The sequence below is a fragment of the Carassius auratus genome, chromosome 22 (assembly GCF_003368295.1).
Source record: "Carassius auratus strain Wakin chromosome 22, ASM336829v1, whole genome shotgun sequence".
Classification (NCBI taxonomy): domain Eukaryota; kingdom Metazoa; phylum Chordata; class Actinopteri; order Cypriniformes; family Cyprinidae; genus Carassius; species Carassius auratus.
In genome coordinates, this window is record NC_039264.1 from 29337411 (window position 1) to 29364782 (window position 27372).

A 27372-nucleotide genomic window follows, 5' to 3' on the forward strand; every position below is an offset into this window, starting at 1 on the left:
AACTTACAGGGTTTAAATCAAGGCAATCTGTTTACTCAAACGGGTTTTACAGTGCTATTTCTTTTGTCTGTTTTCTTAATTGCAGAATATTTATCATGTGCATCCAGTCCTTCGTGCTGTCTTTGCTGTAAACTGGTTTAAAGGGACAGAAGTGAGAGACTTATTTACCCTCATTTGATAAAACTGTTTTGAAACTAATTATTTTACATTTAGACATTTCTAGAATATCTGTTTCAGGTTTTTTGTTAGTGTAAAAACTTTTCCAAAATAAAAAAGTAAGTAAGTGAAATGTTCACTTATTTTTCACAAAATCTTGAAGTGTTCCTGTAGCTCAGTGGTAGAACATTGCATTAGCAAGTGTAAGGTTGGGGGTTCGATTCCCTGGGAACACATGATAGGTGAAAATTGTTAGCCTGAATGCACTGTAAGTTGCTTTGGATAAAAGTGACTGCTAAATACATTAATTTAATATCATTTAATTAAAATTTACTCAATAAAATATACTTATTGTTTTTTTTTTTTTATTTTTTTTTTTTACTTAACTTAGGTAAGTAAATTTACTTAATTTCCAAATGTGTTAAATTTACTTGAAAAATGCTTGTGCAAAAACTTGCCAAATAAAAATTAAGTAAATTTACTTATTGCTTTTTTCAGTGTATAGCTATACATTAATTATCTTGAGATTATTTATGCATAATCTTACAAGTTTAATAAAATCAAGCTGTTTCACAGTGTAACATCCTGCATTACTGTAAATCAGTCAAACTGGCCTTTAATACAAAATAACATAATATCAGTGCAATATCAGCATCAGCGCATTTCAAGAAGCGTTGGTCAATTCAGTCTCTTCATCAGCACGATCAGCTGTGTCCTGTGTCCCATTCAAAGCATGGTTTGGTCTGTTCACTAAAACATTTGTGAAGAAACAAGAAAAAACAAGTAAGTGTAAAAGAGAAAAACAGTCAGTGTGAACTCATCATATATCACTGATGTAGTTTTGTAATAATGGTGTTTAATAAATTAATTAATGAAGCCACAGTAACAAACATGAAATGCTGAGGTTATGAACTCAGAAGAAGAGTTCAAACTGAAACTAAACTATTATGATTCTGGTTAAATGATAAAGTTACCCTCTTTTTTAAACCAATACATTAACAATAACTGTGATATACAGAGGACTAGAGTGACTGTTAATAATGGGTCAATTATTAATAGTGATTTAAACAGTAAAGAAAATAAATAAGACTAAATATTCAAATATAATGATTTGATTAAATATGTGTTGTTAATATGAGTAAATGTCATTCTTTTTAAATTGCAGTATCTTATTATTTTCCACAGCACCGTACACATCTGTTCTCAGATTAATATCTGAATGAAGGCCTGAGTGTTTCAGAGAACACAAGTTTAATGACTTCTATTAGTCAGAAACATCAGTAAAGATCAGCTCTTTTTTTATATTTGTATTAATGATAATGTATCTGAATGAACAGGAATGGATCCAATCATACACACCTTCCTCTGTTTGTACTTCCTGATTAGATCTGATTCCTCGCTAAAAACAAACAGATTTTAATTTACTGTAAATCTTTTATTTTCGCACTCAGACAGAACCATCTTAAACATGAAGAGCCATCTAACAGACATAATCAGCCAATCATAGATTTATTTAGATTTTTTGTGTCAGAAATAACTGTCCAAAAGTAATGAAATAAATTATAGAATAATGAAGGATCTCAATCATATTTGTGTCGTTTCACTCGAATTCTTTTATATTCATTCATTTATTCTTCATTCATTTATGATAATTTATCATTTAATAATTTAAATTAATCAGTTTAATTGTATAATCATTTATACACCCATTTTACAGATTTTTTAATTGATTAGTACACTGAAAAAAGTAATAAGTAAATTTACTTAATTTTTATTTGGCAAGTTTTTGCACAAGCATTTTTCAAGTAAATTTAACACATTTGGAAATTAAGTAAATCTACTTAACTAAGTTAAGTAAAAAAAATAAAATAATAATAAGTACATTTTATTGAGTAAAATTTAATTAAATAATATTAAATTAATGCATTTAGCAGACACTTTTATCCAAAGCAACTTACAGTGCATTCAGGCTAACAATTTTCACTTCTCATGTGTTCCCGGGGAATCGAACCCCCAACCTTGCACTTGCTAATGCAATGTTCTACCACTGAGCTACAGGAACACTTCAAGATCTTGTGAAAAATAAGTGAAAATTTCACTTACTTTTTTATTTTGGAAAAGTTTTTACACTAATAAAAAACCCGAAACAGATATTCTAGAAATTTCTAAATGTAAAATATTTTTTTTCAAAACAGTTTTATCAAATGAGGGTAAATAAGTCTCTCACTTCTGTCCCTTTAAACCAGTTTACAGCAAAGACAGCACGAAGGACTGGATGCACATGATAAATATTCTGCAATTAAGAAAACAGACAAAAGAAATAGCACTGTAAAACCCGATAAGTAAACTTTACTCAAACCGTTTGAGTAAACAGATTGCCTTGATTTAAACCATGTAAGCACCATGGTGATTTTAGAACAGCAACTGAATTTATTAGGAATCTACAGACGCAAATAGACTAAAGGTGTAGAAAAACAAAGACCTATATGTGTATTTTGGACTTTTTTTTTCACCACAAGTCTGAAAGAAGACATGTTATTGAAGGCTATAATCTGGCATATTTACATTTGTGAAAAATGTTCATTAATATGTATTGTCCCTTTTGTCTTTTTTTCTTCTACAAATAAATTACAATAAAAATAAAAAAGACAAACAGCCCAAATCTCAAAATTGACCAGTAAAAAAAACGATGTTTTTGCATGTGTCTCACCCATAGACTGTAAAAAAAAAAAGAGAAAAGACTAAAACAGAAATCAAGGGTCAAGAGCCCAACTAAAGCAAACACTGATCTCTAACATGGTTACTTCAAATGAAACAATAAATCAACATCTAAACCTTAGTTCATTCTCAATAAGATCTTCTGTAGACGTCTGACAGAAATAAAGTCAGTCTGGTTATTAATAAGTGGAGCTGCTGATGCTGTTTGTGGGGTTGTTTAATCAGATCTTGAGGGATTTCATGTATTTTATTTCAGTTGATTTCATCTAAGTCTGTGTCTGAAGTCAGTTGTTGTAGTTCTTGTGTTTCTCTTTTCTTCAGTGATTCTGTTTGTTAACAGCAGCTGTTCATCACTAATTCTCAATCAGCACTTAGTTAATCACTTCATTACTTAAATGCAAAGTTTTAAAACTTACATGGTTTAAATCAAGGCAATCTGTTTACTCAAACGGTTTGAGTAAAGTTTACTTATCGGGTTTTACAGTGCTATTTCTTTTGTCTGTTTTCTTAATTGCAGAATATTTATCATGTGCATCCAGTCCTTCGTGCTGTCTTTGCTGTAAACTGGTTTAAAGGGACAGAAGTGAGAGACTTATTTACCCTCATTTGATAAAACTGTTTTGAAAAAAAAAATATTTTACATTTAGAAATTTCTAGAATATCTGTTTCGGGTTTTTTGTTAGTGTAAAAACTTTTCCAAAATAAAAAAGTAAGTAAGTGAAATTTTCACTTATTTTTCACCAGATCTTGAAGTGTTCCTGTAGCTCAGTGGTAGAACATTGCATTAGCAAGTGTAAGGTTGGGGTTTGATTCCCTGGGAACACATGATAGGTGAAAATTGTTAGCCTGAATGCACTGTAAGTTGCTTTGGATAAAAGTGTCTGCTAAATGCATTAATTTAACATTATTTAATTAAATTTTACTCAATAAAATGTACTTATTATCTTTTTTTTTTTTTTACTTAACTTAGTTAAGTAGATCTACTTAATTTCCAAATGTATTAAATTTACTTGAAAAATGCTTGTGCAAAAACTTGCCAAATAAAAATTAAGTAAATTTACTTATTACTTTTTTCAGTGTATATAATTATATTATGTTATAATTTTTTATACTATTTTCCCATTGTTGTTTGTGACTATGCTAAGAGCTATTTGTCTTCATGAATAAGCGATACGAGGAATGTTTATTGAAACTCAAGGTTTATGGGATGTTGTTTTGAAGCAGTTTTGGTGAAACAGTACTTGTTAGATTTGAGACGATTGAAACTAAGACGATTCATTAAACTCTGTTTGTTTTATCATCACTTGTTCTCCTGCTTCTGCTCTTTTCTGGGTTTTTACTCAGTAAACTTCTTGTCTGATAGAAGACTGTTATTAGTGTTTTGGGTATTCTGGTACCAGATAAGACTTTTGTGTGTTAGACTTCACTGAAGAGTTGTTCTGTTAGCAGTCAAAACTGGATCTGGATCTTAATTATCTGGCGTGGACACATGATCTAACAATATGGACTAAATACACTTCATCATAAAGCAGAATATAAAGCTCTGTTGTTGATCTAGTTGTTACTTTGTGTCTCAAAGGAAACTCAGATTTGATGTCATGATCTCTGTATCAACCTGGTATATTCTACACAGATGGACTGTGCTCTTACTTTCAGAAGCTGAATAAAGCAGTCATTCAGTTCAGATGGAGAACTAACTGTTTTTCACAGTAATATTAGTCTGTGAGGATGCTGTATGTTTCTATGTGATCTTACTAGACTTACCTGTTACATTATTAGGTTTATGATGTATGATCCTGCAAATGTTTCATGCTGTATTTATAATTATACAATCATTTTACTATTTATCTTTATATTATCTTTGTCAAACCTATAAGTTTCTTTTTATGTTAGTTTGGAGATGTGTGTTCAGTGCAGACATTATTATTTCCATATTAATTGTGTTTCTCTTGTAATGTGGTTTAAATATTGAATATCACATCACCTTCCTGAAAAACATGCAGAAAAAGCTGTTGAGATCAACCTCGATCATAATATCTGCAGGAACTGTCTGTAAACAGAGACACAGCTCACAGTAGATCTGTGTCTGCCCTTTGTCTGTTACTAGCTTAACAGTAATCAGACTTTTATGGTTTTTTTCCTCCATTTTACATGAATTGTTGTGTGATACTTACTCTTATACTTCTTGTAGCAATAGCAAATCAAACAAGCTGCAGCAACCACAGCAGCACTACCAACACTAAACCCTGCTACAGCACCTGAAGACCAACCTGGACCTGTAACAGATAAAGAGAGACAGTCATTATGAGAAACACTAGAAACATCAGCACTGATGGCTTCAGAAGAACTGCACATCTGTTACTTCTTTCTTACATCCAGCTACATGTCTGTTACTTTGTTCATGTGTTTTCTGTGAGTTATAAAGTTATTCTTCCTGCAGGAGCTGCTTCACAGCTCAGAAAGACTAGTTATACTGAACCACATCAAATATGAGAATCATTTTATTTTACTGGATATGTTTGTAGACTAAACAAAGAAAACATTTAACTGTGTTCATTCAATTAGATTTGGCACTTGACAAACAAACAAAATCTGCCCCAGCACACAAGTACCTGTAAATAACATTATTTTCCCCGTTTAACATTAAATTATTTTTAAAATGTAAGTGTTAATTTTACATTTAAACTTTTGACTGGAGTTATCAGTCAAAATAGACTAATTATATCATAGATAATAGGCCCCTGTATAGATATACAACACAATTATGCAGAATATAATAATTCTTATGACATTAAGATAGGGCTGGGCGATATATCTAACGATATGATCATGCGCATCTAATCAGTAAAGCTGCTTCCGTGATCACCGCTAAAATCTCCATCACCTGCTTATAATTGGAGTGGCATTTAATAGACAGAGCCGTAGATCGCTGACAAGCCACGCCATATTGCGCTCATTATCGCAGATGAATCGCCTTCGATAATGAACGCGATATGGCGTGGCTTGTCAGCGATCTACGGCTCTGTCTATCAGAGGTGGGACTTTCAAGTCACAAGCAAGTCTTCAAGTCATATTCAAGTCCTCAAAGGGTTAAAGCTAAAGAGATAATTAAGTGACTAATTAAATGATGATTGTGTATTAGCAGGGGCGATTCTAGGATTTTTTCAACTGGGGGGCACAAGAGGGGCCACGAATAATACAGAGGGGCCAATCTTGTGTTGTTTGAACTGCATATCCAAATCATTTCAAGAGTTCAGTAACCTTTAAAATCAGTAATAAACAGTGATACCCTATTATATTTTAATAGCAGTTATTCACTGCTCTAAATAAAAAAAAAAATCAAATACAATTTGTATTAACTTTTCACTTTACAAAAGTGAAAGAAAAACTGTAATAAATAAAATAATCCAATGTATGAATAGTGTACAACTCACAAATAATAATAATAATACAATTTATTTATAATAGCCTTATATAATATATATATAATAGCCTTATTTATATAAATGCAGAATAACATTAATAATTCCTAGAAATAAATACACAATTAATTAATTAATATAATATAAATTTAATATAATAAATTGTTTTTGTTTATTATCCACATCCCATTCAATTTGCATAGCAGCAGTTCCAGTAAATTTGCATTGATGAATAAACAAAATCTACTTATGTCAAGGCTAATTAATCTTGAGCATATTGATTTAAAAATATCATATATCCATACTTTGTTAGAAAGCTACTTGTTCAAAAAGGTAGCTTTAGTTTAACATGTAAAATATGTGGATCCTATAAAAAACAGTTTAGAATAGCTTAATTAGTCCAGTGTTATTTTAGTATTAGTTATTTATTTTGCTATTTAATCATGCATTAAATATTTATGTATGAATTTTAATTGGAGAATGTTTCTGGGTGTCATCAAATTATGTTTTGTCAATAACTTCTGTGAAGGGAGTTATGAGTTCTAAGAGGGAGAGAGAGAGAGAGCTTTCCAGGGTGCAGACAGCAATCGCGGAGCACCATGGTGATTTTAGAACGGCAACTGAATTTATTAGGAATCTACAGACGCAAATAGACTAAAGGTGTAGAAAAACAAAGACCTATATGTGTATTTTGGACTTTTTTTTTCACCACAAGTCTGAAAGAAGACATGTTATTGAAGACAAACAGCCCCAAATCTCAAAATTGACCAGTAAAAAAAACGATGTTTTTGCATGTGTCTCACCCATAGACTATAAAAAAAAAAAAGTCTTAAGTGTGGAGCGTTAGATAAACATTATACGATTTGTTTGTCACCTCACTTGAGTGAAAAAAGTCGCTAATCGACTGCATGATTCAGTAATGACTTTATTAGAATTGCTATTATACTTTTTTTAAACCATTGCTTTAAATTGCGTTGTTGCCTATATCGCCGCGTTCGGCCGAAAAAAAAGTAAATCGTAACGCAGTAAACCCTTTTTACATTCAGCATCAGAGGAGCATAGTAAATATAATGATTAGCATCTTGGTCTGCTCTAGGAGATAACATCGTCATCGAACCTGGTCTGTCTAACACCGAAAGACGTTAACGTTAGTACCAAACACTTCTTGCACTGTAACAACTCGCTAATCGAAGATTATGATTTGAATTTGTGAGTGACAGACAAGTAGCAGGGTGGGGGCACACTGGGGGGCCAAACAGTTTTCAGGAGGGGCCAGTGCCCCCATGGCCCCTCCCCTGGCTACGCCACTGTGCATTAGTGATGAACATCTGCTGTTAACAATCAACATCACTGAAGAAAAGAGAAACACAAGAACTACAACTGAATTTAGCCACAGCCTTCAACTGAAAAAAAAAAAAAAAAACACTATGCCACCATAATTGTGGTCAAGGTTTGCTTTAAAAATGTCTTGACCCTTTTACTAATTCAAACCAATTTGTTTAAAAAACAATTTCAATGTTGTTTTCGCAACAAACATGTATGCATTGTTGAGTCGAACCTTGCAGTAACAGATGATCTTATGCTTTTTCTGCTTATAACTCATGATGTCTGAACATAATGAAATTGTGTTTATCTGACTAACACTCAGCTATTACTGAACTGTAAAAATAATAAAAATAATCACAATGCTTCAATGTTGAAAAACACAAAAGGAGACAATCAGTTCAGGTTTTTAGACAAACACACTTATCACACGATCCTCAACAGTGGTGACAATTTTTCATACTGCAGTGCATGATGGGAGTTTTTACTAAGGTTTTACCCAGCATGCAACATTTTGTTGATTGTCACCACTGTTGAGAGTCATATGCTGGTTCTTGATGTCTGTGTGTGTCTATAGAGTATAGTTTTTCAAATTTTGTATGCACTTAGTAGACTTAAAATTCACTTACTAACTTTAACCAATAAAACATCAACATCTGATCCTCTGTAATTCTCAAGAACAGCAGGTGTTCATCATTAATGCACACACATCATTTAATTAGTCACTTAATTATCTCATTAACTTTAACCCTTTGAGGACTTGGGATATGACTTGAAGACTTGCTTGTGACTTGAAAGCCCCAACTCTGGTAAAAGCTGAATGTCAGTCAACAATCCAAAGACGACGATCTCATGATGTCCAAGTCAACATGAGTTATAAGCAGAAAAAGCATAAGATCATCTGTCTCTACAAGGTTTGATTCAGCAATGCATACATGTTTGTTGTGAAAACAATATTGAAATTGTTTTGAATCAAATTGGTTTGAATTAGTAAAAGGGTCAAGAGACTACCTAAAGCAAACCTTGACCACAATTATGGTGGCATAGTGTTTTTTTTTTTAACTTTTTTTTTCAGTTGAAGGCTGTGGCTAAATTCAGTTGTAGTTCTTGTGTTTCTCTTTACTTCAGTGATGTTGATTGTTAAAAGCAGGTGTTCATCATTAATGTACAATCATCATTTAATTAGTCACTTAATTATCTCTTTAACTTTAACCCTTTGAGGATTTGGATATGACTTGAAGACTTGCTTGTGACTTGAAAGTAGGGCTGCACGATTAATCGCATGCGATTGTCATGCGTGTCTCATCAGTAAAGATGGTTCTGTGATTAGCGGTAAATGTCCATCAGCTGCTTTCAAATGGAGCCGCACCTAATATACAGAGCCGTAGATCGTTGACAAGCTACGCAATATCGCGTTCATAACCGCATGCGATTAATCTGCGATTATGAACGTGATATTGCACAGCTTGTCAGTGAATTACGGCTTCCCATCACACTAGATGTGGACTGACATTGCTCAGAAGTCAGATGTTGGTTGAAAGTGAAAACCCAACCTCTGTTTGGTGTCAAACTCTAGCGTAAATACTCCAAAAACATGACAATCTTCACTTATTATAAACAAGATTTATTTCTGTCATAAATGTAAAAAAGTTCTTATTGAGATTAACAGAGATGTTGATGGTTTATTGAAAATTATAGTTTAGTTTGATGTCACCATTATGCTGATCAGTACTTAGGAAGTATGACTCTTTTCAGTGTTCGAGTTCATTTAGCTGCTGTAATTATACCTGTTACAGCAAAAACATTGAGAAAAAGGTGTCATTAGATAATGTTGGTTACTGGCTGATATTAAAGATGTCTTAATGTAACAATCTGATCAACTGATTTTACCAGGAGTCTGTTCTACGCTATTAATTTAATATTAGTGACTATAGCAGAAGTGTTGCAATACACAGGGTCCTGACAATTTATGTTATTTTATTTTATCTGATCTTTTTAAACTACATTGTTTTAGAATCACTTCAAACCATAGGATGCTTAGACATACAGAGACCTTAAGAATTAGTGTAAGAATCTCAACAATGGTGACATGCTTCATGCCGCAATGCATTCTGGGTGCTATGGATGAGTTTTGCATGATGTACCCAGAATACATTGCAGCATAAAGCATGTCACCATTGCTGAGATTCATACACTGAATCTTGATGTTTGTGTGACAAATTTTTTTGAATCTTTGAAATTATCTGTTTTAAATTCAACTGGGTGTCAGGCTGTTGACCATTGAATCACTTTAATAAATAATACTTAACTAACACCACACAGTAGCTTGGGTGAAAACAAGTAATCAGACATATCAATCATCAGCAAGCAAACAGCACCATTGAACCACATATTTGTTTGCTGTTTTAGCCACAATAAAGATGACAGCAGCTAAAAAACAACACTGACAAGTCAAGTGTCAAATTGCACAACTAAAGCCAACACTTACCAGCATTATGGTGACATCAAACCAAGCTATTACTTTTAAACAGACATCAACATCCACATCTAAACGTCCACTTAAATCTTAATTAGAATGTTATGGAATAATGTTCTAATAATGTTATTGATAAACATTTGTAGAATGTTTTTAGAGAACGTTATCCTATCTTTTGAGAGAACGTTCTGGGAACAAAAATAAAACTACCCGCTAAAAACATTGTTAGAACAATCCATGGGAATGTTCTTAGAACATTTTAGAACAAAGAAAATTCTAGTTGGGAAGTGCCGCTCCATTTGAAACCAGGTGGTGGACATTTACTGCTAATCACAGAACCGGCTTTACTGACAAAGACACGCATGACAATCGCATGCGATTAATCGTGCAGCCCTACCACCAATTCTTCTACCCTTCATCCTCTCATCCATTAACTTGCTCAAGCCCATCAGCGTTCCCAGATTTTGTTAGTTCACATTTATGGCACGTGTTCACTATCAAACACTATATACTTCTTTAATCTGGACAAACATCAAGTCATCCGAAAGTTTCAACACTCGTATCTGGGTTCAGTTTTACAGACATTATAACCCCGCCCCCAGTGTTCTTTGTGCAGCTCTGATTGGACAGTCATTCAAAACACTCTAACAGCATCACCGACTGTTGTGAAGTCTAACTATGGACAGAATATAATATTCACAGCACACAATCAGCAACTGTAAAGTTTTAATAAAAGAAAATGTATCCAGCAAAGTACCACATCATAGTTTGTATTTCACAATCAGCTTCATGCAGGTATTATTCCAGCACAGAAGTTTGAATTTAGAAACCTTATTCATAGCCTTGACAAACATGCATTTAGTTATTCAAGTGCATCATCAAAAAGAATATATAATCATATACTGTCCAAAATCATATACTGACTATATTTTCTGACAAACTTGCAAGCTACTGTTGAATGTTTATCTCTGTCTGCTGTAAGGCACATTTGTTATAGCAAGAACAGTCAAGAGAAAGATACTGAGTCTAGGTGATTTTGATTACTTATTAGAGATGATGAGATCATCATCATGTGGTGACCTGCTCTCATCCAGAGTCTAATCTTTCATAGCAGAGGTGATGTGATCATAATAAGGGAAGTCGTGGCCTAATGGTTAGAGAGTTGGACTCCCAATTGAAAGGTTGCGAGTTTGAGTCTCGGGCCGGACGGAATTGTGGGTGGGGGGAGTGCATGTACAGTTCTCTCTCCACCCTCAATACCACGACTTAGGTGCCCTTGAGCAAGGCACCGAACCCCCAACTGCTCCCCGGGCGCTGCAGCATAAATGGCTGCCCACTGCACCGGGTGTGTGCTCACAGTGTGTGTGTGTGTTCACTGCTCTGTGTGTGTGCACTTCGGATGGGTTAAATGCAGAGCACAAATTCTGAGTATGGGTCACCATACTTGGCTGAATGTCACGTCACTTTCACTTAAAAAAAAAAAAAAAAAAAAAATCACTTTTCTTAAACAACAATTACTAACTAGCTTTCTAATCTTTTTGTATTCTATGTTTTATTTTCATTTATTATACAATTAAAAAACAAGTCCTCTAACACTAGCTTGCTCTTTTCTTTATCTATTCTATGTTTTCTTTTTCTTTATTATATTATTTAAAATCCCTTGCTACGTGTACTGAGACTTGTTGTAGCACTTATATATCATTGCTCTTTTGTAAGTTGCTTTGGATAAAAGCATCTGCTAAATGACTAAATACAAATGTAACTGATTACATTTACAGTAACAGCATGAGATCCAGTGCTATTGTGAAAATGATATTCTGAAGGATTTTAAAAACGTGTTCTACACAAAATGTTTGGTCTGCTGCATCATTCAGATCAACGGTGTCCAAACCTGTTTCTGGAGACAGGACACTGTCCAGCAGAGTTTAGCTCCAACTCAAATTAACCCACCTGAACCAGCTAATCAAGCCCACATTCTTGATCTAAAAGTGTTTTAGCTTTAAAACTAGCACCTAAATCTGTGAAAGGTTAGGAATAGTGAAGAGGACTCCTGAGTCACTAAGACCAAGACACAAACTATCCTAAAATGGCTTTTACTGGGAAACTGCCTTGGAATGTAAATTTTTAATAAATATTTGATGATACCGAGCTTTTATAAAAGGTATCACCTTTCTATTTGAAGGTTGTCCAAACTCCTAATTTTCCTTTTATTATGTCTTTGTTTTCAGTAATCAGCCGGGGAAGAAGTAACAGCTGTTCTTGCGTCCAGTTTGGTTTTCTTTTACGTTTACAAGTCTTACTATCAGTCATGATTATTCTACTCTGTTTATTAAAAGGCTGTTTATGAGAAGCATACATGTAAGAGGCTGACAATTAGTTCAACACATGTCGCCCCCCCCCCCCACCTCTACTCTGAGCTTAAGACTTCTCTCTAAAAAAGTTTGTCTCATCATCTTTGTGAATAGGTTTTAAGAGAAAACAAGTAGCTAAAAACTTCTCCCGCTATTTAGGAGAACTCTTAGTGGTAAGATAACTATGTTTTGTGCACACTTTGTGTGTCCCCTTTATTTAACACACCTGATTCAGAACATCGGCCTATTAGAAGAGAGCTCCTGAACGGAGTGTGTAAAATAATATAGAGTTAACGTCACATGGTTTTAGCCCCGATTTTCACTTGCCGACGGTTTTGTGAAATCACAGAGAAACGGCTGAAATCGGAAGCAAATCAGTGCTCGCTTCGACTCTCTGATCAGTGTTATTTCCCATACAGAAGTCCCTCCACAGACTCTCAGTACTGGCTGTGTGGAGGGATGCAAACAAATACTGTAGGTTAACAGGTGGACAGGGCGTCCTGTCATTGCATTTGGACCAAATGGAAACCCTGGAAAGTAAATATTTCATGTTCCTGAGCATTCCACAGAAGATAACAAAACAAAATCTCATAAAAAAAAATGTTAATACCAACTTTGAATTTGGAACATAACTTGGTGAGACATATATGCCCTTTAAAAAAAAAAAAAAAATCTTTCAATCAATGAACAGTTACCCTCACACACCTGCATCAATAATCGATAGGTATCTAGTGGTGAAGACCAAAAATAGGTACATTTTTGTTTTATTAATTTATAATAATTAATGTAATCATTTACAATGATTAGCCATTTTATAATTCATAATTTGATCCTTTTTATAATTTATTTCATTTTAAAGGGGTCATGGCTATAGGGATGGGTCACGATTTTCAAATATTTGGTTAGTCGATTTAATGAGCGATTATTGGGCTGTGCGATTATTTTCTAAAGATGTGAACCTTGCCCGAGCACGTCTGACCCCCAAAGCCCAGTTCTGTTGACTAATGTGATCACTCCGTGCCACGCTCGGACGCGGTTGTTTGGAAATAATATGTAACGTTTCAATCGCAATAAGCTTTGGGCTTTATTATAACACGAAGCCTCAGGCTTCTGTCAATTTTAAGATAAAATACAAACAATAAATGTTTTTTACGCTCTTTAATCTGTAGTGAGATATTCGCCTCCTTTCATCGGTAGCCCCTATGCATGTGAATCAATTATATTTTCCTGTTTAATATTTGCAGCACGCAAATAATAACAAATAAATATTTGAGTGCATGTTGAAAAAAAAAAAAACAGAACAATTTTAATTTCATTTGTCCCGAAGAGATTTCCTGGGTCACTTGTGAAACAGACATTACAGTACATGAGTGTTGGGGGTAAGGCTCACATCGTCTCATTTTGGGTAAAAATAGAAAAATAATACTAAAATACTTTGTAACACAGCAACTTGAGTAGTTTTTCAGCAAACTACTTTTTTTTACTCTTACTTGAGTCATCTATTTTTCAATACTTTTACTTGTACTCAATTAAATCATCGCTAAAGTAGCAATACTTTTACTTAAGTAGAATTTTTTTTAGTATACTCTTTCCACCACTATGAAAGATGAAGCGGTACTAGATCTGACTGCAGCTGCATCACTAACCATAAGTTAATGATTTCATAAAGCTTTTGTCTGGAAATGACTGGAAATTATTTAATTCGGATTATGTTATCATATAAAATTCACATACAACAGTTAGGGGGTGTTGATACTGTTTCCTATGCAATAACGCTATAGCCAATCATAACAGTAGTAGATTACCGAGAAGCCTGAAAGGACCCGCCCCCTTAATCAGGTCGTTTTAGAGAAAGGTTCAGAATGAGGGGCGAAAATAATCACTTTTTCACATATATATTTGTCTGTTTTGGTTTATGATAAATCAAGGTTTATGGGAAGTTTTATTGAATCAGTTTGGTATAACACTACTTCTTAGATTTGTGCTGGTCAGACGAAGTCTAAGCATTGAAACATACACAACTAAAATTACTGAAACTCTGATTCGTTTTGTCATCAATTCAACTCCTGCTTCTGCTCATCTCTGGCTTTACTCAGTCATGTTCTTGGCTAAAAGAAGACTGTTATTAGTTTAAGACTTGATGTTCATGGGTTTTGGGTATCGACAACCCTGCTGACTAGCTGTTGAGATACCAGACGAAACAGATATGTGACCTTTGACCACAAAACCAGTCATAAGATTTCTACATCATCTGAAAGCTGAATAAATAAGTTTTCCGTTGATGTATGTTTGTTAGGATCAGACAATATTTGGCAGAGACACAACTATTTGCAAATCTGGAATCTGAGGGTGCAAACAAATATAAATAATGAGAAAATAATCTTTAAAGTTGTCCAAATGAAGTTCTTATCAATGTATATTACTAATCAAAAATTAAGTTTTGATATATTTACAGAAAGAAATCGACAAAATATCTTCATGGAAAATGATCTTTACTTAATATCCTAATGATTTTTGGCATTAAAAAATCTATTGTTTTGACCCATACAATGTTTTTTTTTTTTTCGGCTATTGCTATTGCTACAAATATACCCCAGTGATTTAAGACTGATTTAAGGTTTTGTGCTCCAGGGTCACATGTTATCTGACAGGATCTGGTGTCCAGTGCTGGATCTTCATTATCTGGCATGGCGACTCAATCTAACAACAGCAAACCTAAATGTCTAGAACTTTTTAACACATTCATTTTTTGAAAAGCTACAGTATACAATAATCTGCTGAGTGTCTTCTTTAAAAAAGGACACACTTTAGGTCTGTAATCCAAAGATTTCATGAATTACAACCATTTAGGTTCAGTGCATTTTCAAGTCAATGTTCAAAAAGAGGAGTGACAGTTAAGGGGTTAATACCTACAGGCCAATTAACTGAAATCATTCAATTTGCATTAATAGTGTTGCTATTATGATATATAGTTAATTAAAATATGAACATTTAAATGTGATAATATTTCATATGCCTCTAAATCATAGAATCATTTAAACTTTCAGATGAATACCTTTATTCATGTAAATGGTCAAAATTCAGTTTTAAATAGCATAGATGACTTGCTATTTTACATAAATGACATGTTAAAAATATATAAATATTATAAATAATTTATATCAAAACAATAAATTGTATCCAAATATGCTACAATTTAAAAGTATATGCTATTTTTTTTAAGGGGGGCATCTTACCCTACAATAAATATAAAAAAAATCTACTCACCAATCACAGTAATTTGGTATTTCCTGTGAAACATCATTGTTCTGGTTTTGATCTCCACTTTATAAAGTCCTTTCTGATCTGCTTGTATGTTTCTGATGGTGAGGACTCCAGTCTGTTTATTCAGACCAAAGTTGTCCTTGTTAGCAGGGCCGTTTAAGTCAGCAATGAATTTGCCATCATCTCCAAACGTCCATCGTATCTGTTCAATTCTCTCTGTTCCAGTAAGATAAGTGTGTAGAGTGACATTATCTCCCTTCAGCACTGACACTGGCTCCACAGAATCTGTCTCAACAACAAACACATGAGAACAAACAGAAACAGTTTGAGAGATTCATCTTGTAATGCTGTCTGGAGTATAAAATGAATCTGAATTAAAGTGAACATGATTTCTACTGGAATTAATTGGAAACCAGTTAGAAGGTCTCAAAGCATTTCCAGCTCATCTGCTTAGTTGTATTGGGTTTATATATATATTGTCTAATAAAGCTGATTTAGTTAATGAGTTAATTATTTGATCAGTTAATGTTTATCATTTATACAGCAGCCATTTGCTGTAAAAAGAAAAAAAAAAGATATTTACTTTTAAGTAACACCAAAGAAAGTATTATTTTATTTTACAAATAGTTTTTTGTGTTTTGTTATTATGTCTGTATCCAAAAAAAACTAGACCCTTTACAGATTCGATTGATGTATTGCTCTTATCTGTACGATTAAAACTGAGAGTGTAATTTAAGTTCTTTTCGGGGTTATCAGGTGAAAATGACTCAAAACGCATATATGCGTTAATCGACTTCAAAGGGTTAATGAAAGAAAATGAAGCCAACAAAGAACTCATAGTTTGTATTTCACAATCAGCCTCATGCAGGTATTATTCCAGCAGAGAAGTTTGTATTTAGAAACCTTATTCATAGCCTTGACAAAGATGCATTTACTATTCTAAATCTCGTCAGGTGCCACATACTTTTTATTATTAATTTTATGGTGGAGTATACAGATGTAATATTTTCAATTTTAATTGAATGTAACATGATTTCATTGTCATAATTTTGACTTAATTCCTAAAATATGATGCTAATCTTATTTTTATTTTTTTTTTTTGAGAAGGATAAACTGACAAAAATGCTCAACTCACGGTCTTGAGCTGGCCGTTTTGTAGACTATTTAAAAAACAAACAAACATTAATTTAACAAACAAAATGTTCCAATCATATTTCTGAATTAAATTTAAAAAATGAAATATGACCACTTTGCCATTAAAAACCAAAACTAAACTGTTATAATGGCTGCAACAGCAGCTGTGTAATGAGGACAGCGACACGGGCTCAGGTCGGACTCGGGCAAAGGAATCTGATTGGCCCGCACCTGGTCGTGTAAGTTACCTCGTTTCAATTAAAAGCTCCCCTTTGGTTTGGCGGCCCATATAAGTACTGTAGTCATCAGATATCAGCTGTAGTGATATCTGATGCATTTGTGCAGAAGAGATTTCCTGGGTCACTTGTGAAACAGACATTACAGTACATGAGTGTTGGGGGTAAGGCTCAAATCGTCTCATTTTGGGTAAAAATAGAAAAATAATACTAAAATACTTTGTAACACAGCAACTTGAGTAGTTTTTCAGCAAACTACTTTTTTACTCTTACTTGAGTCATCTATTTTTCAATACTTTGACTTGTACTCAATTAAATCATCGCTAAAGTAGCAATACTTTTACTTAAGTAGAATTTATTTTAGTATATTCTTTCCACCACTATGAAAGATAAAGCGGTACTAGATCTGACTGCAGCTGCATCACTAACCATAAGTTAATGATTTCATAAAGCTTTTGTCTGGAAATGACTGGAAATTATTTAATTCGGATTATGTTATCATATAAAATTCACATACAACAGTTAGGGGGTGTTGATACGGTTTCCTATGCAATAACGCTATAGCCAATCATAACAGTAGTAGATTACCGAGAAGCCTGAAAGGACCCGCCCCTTAATCAGGTCGTTTTAGAGAAAGGTTCAGAATGAGGGTCGAAAATAATCACTTTTCCACATATATATTTGTCTGTTTTGGTTTATGATAAATCAAGGTTTATGGGAAGTTTTATTGAATCAGTTTGGTATAACATTACTTCTTAGATTTCTGCTGGTCACACGAAGTCTAAGCATTGAAACATACACAACTAAAATTACTGAATAAACTCTTATTCGTTTCATCATCACTTCAACTCCTGCTTCTGCTCATCTCTGGCTTTACTCAGTCATGTTCTTGGCTAAAAGAAGACTGTTATTAGTTTAAGACTTGATGTTCATGGGTTTTGGGTATCGACAACCCTGCTGACTAGCTGTTGAGATACCAGACGAAACAGATATGTGACCTTTGACCACAAAACCAGTCATAAGATTTCTACATCATCTGAAAGCTGAATAAATAAGTTTTCCATTGACGTATGTTTTTTAGGATCGGACAATATTTGGCAGAGACACAACTATTTGCAAATCTGGAATCTGAGGGTGAAAAAAAAAAAAATCTAAATATTGAGAAAATCATCTTTAAAGTTGTCCAAATGAAGTTCTTGTCAATGCATATTACTAATCGAAAATTAAGTTTTGATATATTTACAGAAAGAAATCGACAAAATATCTTCATGGAAAATGATCTTTACTTAATATCCTAATGATTTTTGGCATTAAAAAAAATCTATTGTTTTGACCCATACAATGTTTTTTTTTTTGCTACAAATATACCCCAGTGATTTAAGACTGGTTTTGTGCTCCAGGGTCACATGTTATCTGACAGGATCTGGTGTCCAGTGCTGGATCTTCATTATCTGGCATGGTGACCCAATCTAACAACAGCAAATCTAATTGTCTAGAACTTTTTAACACATTCATTTTTTTGAAAAGCTACAGTATACAATAATCTGCTGAGTGTCTTCTTTAAAAAAGGACACACTTTAGGTCTGTAATCCAAAGATTTCATGAATTACAAACATTTAAATTCAGTGCATTTTCAAGTCAATGTTCAAAAAGAGGAGCGACAGTTAAGGGGTTAAAACATACAGGTCAATTGATTGAAATCATTCAATTTGCATTAATAGTGTTGCTATTTTGATATATCTTCAATTAAAATATGAACATTTAAATGTGATAATATTTCATATGCCTCTAAATCATAGAATCATTTAAACTTTCAGATTAATAACTTATTATTCATGTAAATGATAAAAAATCAGTTTTAAATAGCATAGATGACTTGGTATTTTACATAAATGACATGTTAAAAATATATATTATACATAATTTATATCAAAACAATAAATTGTATCTAAATATGCTACAATTTAAAAGTATATGCTATTTTTTAAGGGGGCATCTTACCCAACAATAAAAAAAAAATCTACTCACCAATCACAGTAATTTTGTATTTCCTGTGAAACATCATTGTTCTGGTGTTGATCTCCACTTTATAATCTCCACTCTGATCTGTTTGTATGTTTCTGATGATGAGGTCTCCAGTCTGTTTATTCAGACCAAAGTTGTCCTTGTTATCAGGGCCGTTTAAGTCAGCAATGACTTCGTCATCTCCAAACGTCCATCGTATCTGTTCAATTCTCTCTGTTCCAGTAAGACCAGTGCGTAGAGTGACATTATCACCCTTCAGCACTAACACTGGCTCCACAGAATCTGTCTCAACAACAAACACATGAGAACAAACACAAACAGTTTGAGAGATTCATCTTGTAATGCTGTCTGGAGTATTACATTAATCTGAATTAAAGTGAACATGATTTCTACTGGAATTAATTGGAAACCAGTTAGAAGGTCTCAAAGCATTTCCAGCTCATCTGCTTAGTTGTATTGGGTTTATATATATATTGTCTAATAAAGCTGATTTAGTTAATGAGTTAATTATTTGATCAGTTAATGTTTATCATTTATACAGCAGCCATTTGCTGTAAAAAAAAAAAAAAAAAATTAAGATATTTACTTTTAAGTAACACCAAAGAAAGTATTATTTTATTTTACAAACAGTAAAATAAAATAAAAACTTGAAGAACAGTCTCGCTGCTTTTTCTTCTGTGTGGGCGTATGCGCGCTTCAGTTTGAATATGAATAGCGCGTTCAGCGCGGGGGCGTGGTCACATTAAATATAATGAAGGGAGACATGAAAAATAGACATTGCGTTGTTTTCATATGGATTACTTTATCTCAGAATATCTGTTTTCGGCAGCACTTGTTTAGTTTAAAAGTAGACATGTCAGGCTTTCTATAGATATCTCTCTCATGTATCTTCGTTAAGTATTCACGGAGTTACACTTCATTTTAATGACGTGTTTGTACATGACGATCAGCGGAGACAAAGACTGTAGACAGCGCACCTTGTTTGTTATCGTTATTTTATAAGTGCACAAAGGTGTTTTGTTATTATGTCTGTATCCAAAAAAAACTAGACCCTTTACAGATTCGATTGATGTATTGCTCTTATCTGTACGATTAAAACTGAGAGTGTAATTTAAGTTCTTTTCGGGGTTATCAGGTGAAAATGACTCAAAACGCATATATGCGTTAATCGACTTCAAAGGGTTAATGAAAGAAAATGAAGCCAACAAAGAACTCATAGTTTGTATTTCACAATCAGCCTCATGCAGGTATTATTCCAGCAGAGAAGTTTGTATTTAGAAACCTTATTCATAGCCTTGACAAAGATGCATTTACTAGCCTATTCTAAATCTCGTCAGGTGCCACATACTTTTTATTATTAATTTTATGGTGGAGTATACAGATGTAATATTTTCAATTTTAATTGAATGTAACATGATTTCATTGTCATAATTTTGACTTAATTCCTAAAATATGATGCTAATCTTATTTTTATTTTTTTTTTTGAGAAGGATAAACTGACAAAATGCTCAACTCACGGTCTTGAGCTGGCCGTTTTGTAGACTATTTAAAAAACAAACAAACATTAATTTAACAAACAAAATGTTCCAATCATATTTCTGAATTAAATTTAAAAAATGAAATATGACCACTTTGCCATTAAAAACCAAAACTAAACTGTTATAATGACTGCAACAGCAGCTGTGTAATGAGGACAGCGACACGGGCTCAGGTCGGACTCGGGCAAAGGAATCTGATTGGCCCGCACCTGGTCGTGTAAGTTACCTCGTTTCAATTATAAGCTCCCCCTTGGTTTGGCGGCCCGTATAAGTACTGTAGTCATCAGATATCAGCTGTAGTGATATCTGATGCATTTGTGCAGAAGGGATTTCCTGGGTCTCACTTGTGAAACAGACATTACAGTACATGAGTGTTGGGGGTAAGGCTCACATCGTCTCATTTTGGGTAAAAATAGAAAAATAATACTAAAATACTTTGTAACACAGCAACTTGAGTAGTTTTTCAGCAAACTACTTTTTTACTCTTACTTGAGTCATCTATTTTTCAATACTTTGACTTGTACTCAATTAAATCATCGCTAAAGTAGCAATACTTTTACTTAAGTAGAATTTATTTTAGTATATTCTTTCCACCACTATGAAAGATAAAGCGGTACTAGATCTGACTGCAGCTGCATCACTAACCATAAGTTAATGATTTCATAAAGCTTTTGTCTGGAAATGACTGGAAATTATTTAATTTTGATTATGTTATCATATAAAATTCACATACAGCAGTTAGGGGGTGTTGATACTGTTTCCTATGCAATAACGCTATAGCCAATCATAACAGTAGTAGATTACTGAGAAGCCTGAAAGGACCCGCCCCGTCGTTTTAGAGAAAGGTTCAGAATGAGGGTCGAAAATAATCACTTTTCCACATATATATTTGTCTGTTTTGGTTTATGATAAATCAAGGTTTATGGGAAGTTTTATTGAATCAGTTTGGTATAACATTACTTCTTAGATTTCTGCTGGTCACACGAAGTCTAAGCATTGAAACATACACAACTAAAATTACTGAATAAACTCTTATTCGTTTCATCATCACTTCAACTCCTGCTTCTGCTCATCTCTGGCTTTACTCAGTCATGTTCTTGGCTAAAAGAAGACTGTTATTAGTTTAAGACTTGATGTTCATGGGTTTTGGGTATCGACAACCCTGCTGACTAGCTGTTGAGATACCAGACGAAACAGATATGTGACCTTTGACCACAAAACCAGTCATAAGATTTCTACATCATCTGAAAGCTGAATAAATAAGTTTTCCGTTGATGTATGTTTGTTAGGATCAGACAATATTTGGCAGAGACACAACTATTTGCAAATCTGGAATCTGAGGGTGAAAAAAAAAATCTAAATATTGAGAAAATCATCTTTAAAGTTGTCCAAATGAAGTTCTTATCAATGCATATTACTAATCAAAAATTAAGTTTTGATATATTTACAGAAAGAAATCAACAAAATATCTTCATGGAAAATGATCTTTACTTAATATCCTAATGATTTTTGGCATTAAAAAATCTATTGTTTTGACCCATACAATGTGTTTTTTTTTGCTATTGCTACAAATATACCCCAGTGATTTAAGACTGGTTTTGTGCTCCAGGGTCACATGTTATCTGACAGGATCTGGTGTCCAGTGCTGGATCTTCATTATCTGGCATGGTGACCCAATCTAACAACAGCAAATCTAATTGTCTAGAACTTTTTAACACATTCATTTTTTGAAAAGCTACAGTATACAATAATCTGCTGAGTGTCTTCTTTAAAAAAGGACACACTTTAGGTCTGTAATCCAAAGATTTCATGAATTACAACCATTTAAATTCAGTGCATTTTCAAGTCAATGTTCAAAAAGAGGAGTGACAGTTAAGGGGTTAAAACATACAGGTCAATTGATTGAAATCATTCAATTTGCATTAATAGTGTTGCTATTATGATATATCTTCAATTAAAATATGAACATTTAAATGTGATAATATTTCATATGCCTCTAAATCATAGAATCATTTAAACTTTCAGATTAATAATTTATTATTCATGTAAATGGTCAAAATTCAGTTTTAAATAGCATAGATGACTTGGTATTTTACATAAATGACACATTAAAAATATATATTATACATAATTTATATCAAAACAATAAATTGTATCCAAATATGCTACAATTTAAAAGTATATGCTATTTTTTTAAGGGGGCATCTTACCCAACAATAAAAAAAAATCTACTCACCAACCACAGTAATTTTGTATTTCCTGTGTAAGATCATTGTTCTGGTGTTGATCTCCACTTTATAATCTCCACTCTGATCTGTTTGTATGTTTCTGATGATGAGGTCTCCAGTCTGTTTATTCAGACCAAAGTTGTCCTGGTTAGCAGGGCCGTTTAAGTCAGCAATGAATTTGCCATCATCTCCAAACGTCCATCGTATCTGTTCAATTCTGTCTGTTCCAGTAAGACCAGTGTGTAGAGTGACTGAATCTCTCTTCAGCACTGACACTTTCTCCACATAATCTGTCTCAACAACAAACACATGAGAACAAACACAAACAGTTTGAGAGATTCATCTTGTAATGCTAAGTTAGAAGGTCTCAAAGCATTTCCAGCTCATCTGCTTAGTTGTATTGGGTTTGGAATATATATATATGTGTGTGTGTGTGTGTGTGTGTGTGTGAGAGTGTGTGTGTGAGTGTGTGTGTGTGTGTGTTTGTGTCCGCATTCTACCATTACCTTTTTATGTTACATAATAAAGCTTTACATGCACAAAGATATATTTTTATTTTGGTCATAAATCTCGGTTAATAAAAAATATTGTCTAATAAAGCTGATTTAGTAAATGAGTTAATTATTTGATCAGTTAATGTTTATCATTTATACAGCAGCCATTTGCTGTAAAAAGAAAAAAAAAAGATATTTACTTTAAAGTAACACCAAAGAAAGTAATATGTTCATAAGATCAGATGATAGTGCAGGTGAACATATTTACTGGTGTTTGGAAATGTATTAATCGAACAGAATGATTAAAAGCTCAATTTGTCCTTAAATTCAATTTACCAAATGATGCTTAAAATATGTATGGAGATTAACTCGATTATGAACACCACTTCTGTATAATGCTTTGAGATTTTGATAAAAATAAATAAACTATCAGTACCACAAACATGTAGTTTCTTAGCCTTAATTCAGTCTAAATACGTTTTCATCTAAACTATTCACACAAAACTGATCTAAATATATTTAATATTACGTTGATGGACTCACCCCTGACAGTCAAACTGAATGACCGTGTATAGTGTCTGGTGTGTCTGCTTCTGCTGCTGCTGATCTCAACTTCATAAAGTCCAGAGTCTGTGGTTCTGGTGTTGTTGATGGTCAGAGATCCAGTCTGATCCAGCTTCAGTCTGCCTCTGAATCTCTCATCAGTATCAACAGTGTTGACGTTTCCAGCCTTTCTATTGATTTCAGCTACTGGAGATTTCTGCTGTCCAAACCTCCACTGTATCACATCATCTCTCTGTATTTCAGTAAGACCAGTCTGTAGAGTTACTGTATCTCCCTTCAGCACTGACACTGACTTCACTGCAGCAGGCACAACTGCAGAACAAACACAAACAGATTCTGTCAGTTAGCACTTTTCAAACAGTCACTAAACAGATCTAACACAGATCAACGAGTGTTGTCTAATGATTTTTCTACAATATTTTCTGCAACCATCTCAACTAGTCAAATGCAGATAGAGTATTTGAACACACAAACTATTCAAATGTTGAGTCACTAAAACTTTTGTCAATGAAAAAAATCAATGCTTATGTTCATCTAGGTAAAATTTAATTAAACATAATCTAATTAAATACATTTTAACCATTGCTGACAAAGCCCTCAGCAGTCTTTACTCTATTCTAATTAGAAAACACATTGTTGCATAATCTTCATCATACTTGACTTGGTACACTGCAAAGCGGACACTTGCAGGTCAAATTGTGGTCATAAAAATGGCCAAACATAAGTATATCTATAGAAACACCTCAGTCTGTTGTTATTTTAATAGTTATAGAATATTCCAAACACTACACAAACCCTCACTGTTGTTCAGATATGAGCTTCAGTGAACAGGACACTAACACGCTTACAGTGAAGAGACGACTGAGATGCTGCTGCTGAATGAATCTGAGGATTGAAGAGTTCTGGGAAGAGTTTAACTGTGAGTGAATAACAGTATCCATTTCTTTTAAAAACATAAACATTTCTTGGTGATTCAAAATGGTCAAATATGTAGATTAGACTGAAGCCAGTCTGTGCTGATTGAAAAAAAAAATGCCTTATTCAGCAAGGATGCATTAAATTGCTAGAGAAAAATAAAAGAAAAAAGTCAGTATATCTAATTTTTCTTGAGAATACTAGAATGTTTCTGAATGATCATGTGTCATTGAAGACTGGAGTAATGATGCTAATAATTCAGCTTTGCTATATATTCACATAGAAAAAGTTTATTTTAAATTTTAATAATATTTAAAAATATTAATGTTTTACTGTATTGTTAATTAATCAAATGCAGCCTTGATGAGCAGAATAGACTTCTTAAAAAACATGGAATTACATTTGCCTCAATAATAATGAATGAAACTTTATAAAACTGAACGTAACTTTTTCAGAAACTATCAAAAATATGCCATTACAAAAGAAAAAAAAAAACACCATGAAAATGAAAAAAAAAAAAACAGTCACAGAAATGTAACAGGCTCTTCAAATATGCTTCATTTTTGTTAATGTTTTTCAAAGATTCGTTTTCGCTAATCGTGGATTCTGAATGCATTGCCACAGATTTAGCTTTTTGCTTCGCAGTTTTTCGTTTGGAGTTTTGACACAAACTTCTCGTGGGGGCGGGGTTAAAGGTGATCTACTCTGATTGGATAGTGAGCTTTTGATGGACAGGTGCTCTCTGACCGGGAAGTACAGAGAGCACCTGTCCAAGAGAGTGGCGTGCATTATGGAAATCTCTCACAGTGATTTGTATTACTAAATATGTAAATAATATTTGACCTCCGATCATCTCAGTCTGTAAAGATGAGCTCTTGTCCTTCAAGGCAGCCTGAAGTAAGCTTGTGTTACTGAATGACAATAATAACCCGCAACAAACTGTAGCACACTGTAACATGAAAAACTTGTATCGATGTTACTGGTTACTTCAGTAACACAAGCTTACTTCAAGCTGCCTTGAAGGACAAAAAGAGGAAGATGATGCCGCTCCGTGTCTCCTGAGAACTCATCTTTACTGAGACAATCGAAGGTCAAATATTATTTATATATTTAGTAATAGGACTGGGCGATATATCGAGCGATATGATCATGCGCATCTAATCAGTAAAGCTGCTTCCGTTATCACCGCTAAAATCTCCATCACCTGCTTATAATTGGAGTGGCATTTAATAGACAGCAGAGGTGGGACTTTCAAGTCACAAGCAAGTCTTCAAGTAGGGCTGGGCGATATATCGAACGATATGATCATGCGCATCTAATCAGTAAAGCTGCTTCCGTGATCACCGCTAAAATCTCCATCACCTGCTTATAATTGGAGTGGCATTTAATAGACAGCAGAGGTGGGACTTTCAAGTCACAAGCAAGTCTTCAAGTAGGGCTGGGCGATATATCGAACGATATGATCATGCGCATCTAATCAGTAAAGCTGCTTCCGTGATCACCGCTAAAATCTCCATCACCTGCTTATAATTGGAGTGGCATTTAATAGACAGCAGAGGTGGGACTTTCAAGTCACAAGCAAGTCTTCAAGTCATATCCAAGTCCTCAAAGGGTTAAAGTTAATCAGATCATTAAGTGACTAATTAAATGATGATTTTACCTTAGTGATGAACTTCTGCTGTTAACAATCAACATCACTGAAGTAAAGCGAAACACAAGAACTACAACTGAATTTAGCCACAGACTTCAACTGAAAAAAAAGTAAAAGAAAAAAAAAACACTATGTCACCATAATTGTGGTCAAGGTTTGCTTTAGGTAGTCTCTTGACCCTTTTACTAATTCAAAGAAATTTGATTCAAAACAATTTCAATATTGTTTTCACTACAAACATGTATGCATTGCTGAGTTCAACCTTGTAATGACAGATAATCTTATGCTTTTTCTGTTTATAACTCATGTTGACTTGGACATCATGAGATAGTCTTTTTTGGCTTATTGACTGACATTCATCTTTTACCAGTGTTGGGGCTTTCAAGTCACAAGCAAGTCTTCAAGTCATATCCCAAGTACTCAAAGGGTTAAAGTTAATGAGATAATTAAGTGACTAATTAAATGATGATTGTGCATTAATGATGAACACCTGCTGTTCTTGAGAATTACAGAGGATCAGATGTTGATGTTTTATTGGTTAAAGTGATGCAACCATAATGGAGACCAGTGTTTGCTTTAGTGGGGCTCTTGACCCTTGACTGTCATGTTAGATCTCTTTATGTAGCATTGCATGAGGTGCTGTAAAGCAGAGAGAAGAAATTAATCTGTATGTGATAGGTGGTCAGATTACAATCAAATTAACATTAGCTCTATTTAAATTAATCATAATCAACCCAGTAAATCAACACTATGGGGAAAAAAATTAAAGTGAATTTTAAATCTACTAAGTGCATACAAAATTTGAAAAACTATACTCTGTAGACACACACAGATATCAAGAACCAGCATATGACTCTCAACAGTGGTGACAATCAAC

General features: G+C 33.6%; 1 protein-coding gene across 6 annotated transcripts in view; it reads right to left on the reverse strand.

The window, feature by feature from the left end:
• Positions 1 to 565: 565 nt before the first annotated feature.
• LOC113040288 (contactin-1-like) overlaps positions 566 to 27372 on the reverse strand; it is a 34552-nt gene continuing 7745 nt past the window's right edge. For 4 of the 6 annotated variants that reach the window (XM_026198630.1, XM_026198629.1, XM_026198632.1 and 1 more), the window contains 6 exons: positions 23909 to 24241; positions 22880 to 23161; positions 19109 to 19387; positions 15714 to 15995; positions 5049 to 5150; positions 569 to 906 (listed from right to left, as the gene is read on the reverse strand). In XM_026198630.1, coding sequence (XP_026054415.1) covers positions 821 to 906; positions 5049 to 5150; positions 15714 to 15995; positions 19109 to 19387; positions 22880 to 23161; positions 23909 to 24241 — 1364 coding nt within the window. In that variant the 3' untranslated portion in view covers positions 569 to 820. Of the gene's footprint in view, positions 907 to 1515; positions 1556 to 4858; positions 4925 to 5048; positions 5151 to 15713; positions 15996 to 19108; positions 19388 to 22879; positions 23162 to 23908; positions 24242 to 27372 lie in introns of all 6 variants that reach the window. The other 2 variants (XM_026198633.1, XM_026198634.1) reach the window with 2 other exon arrangements.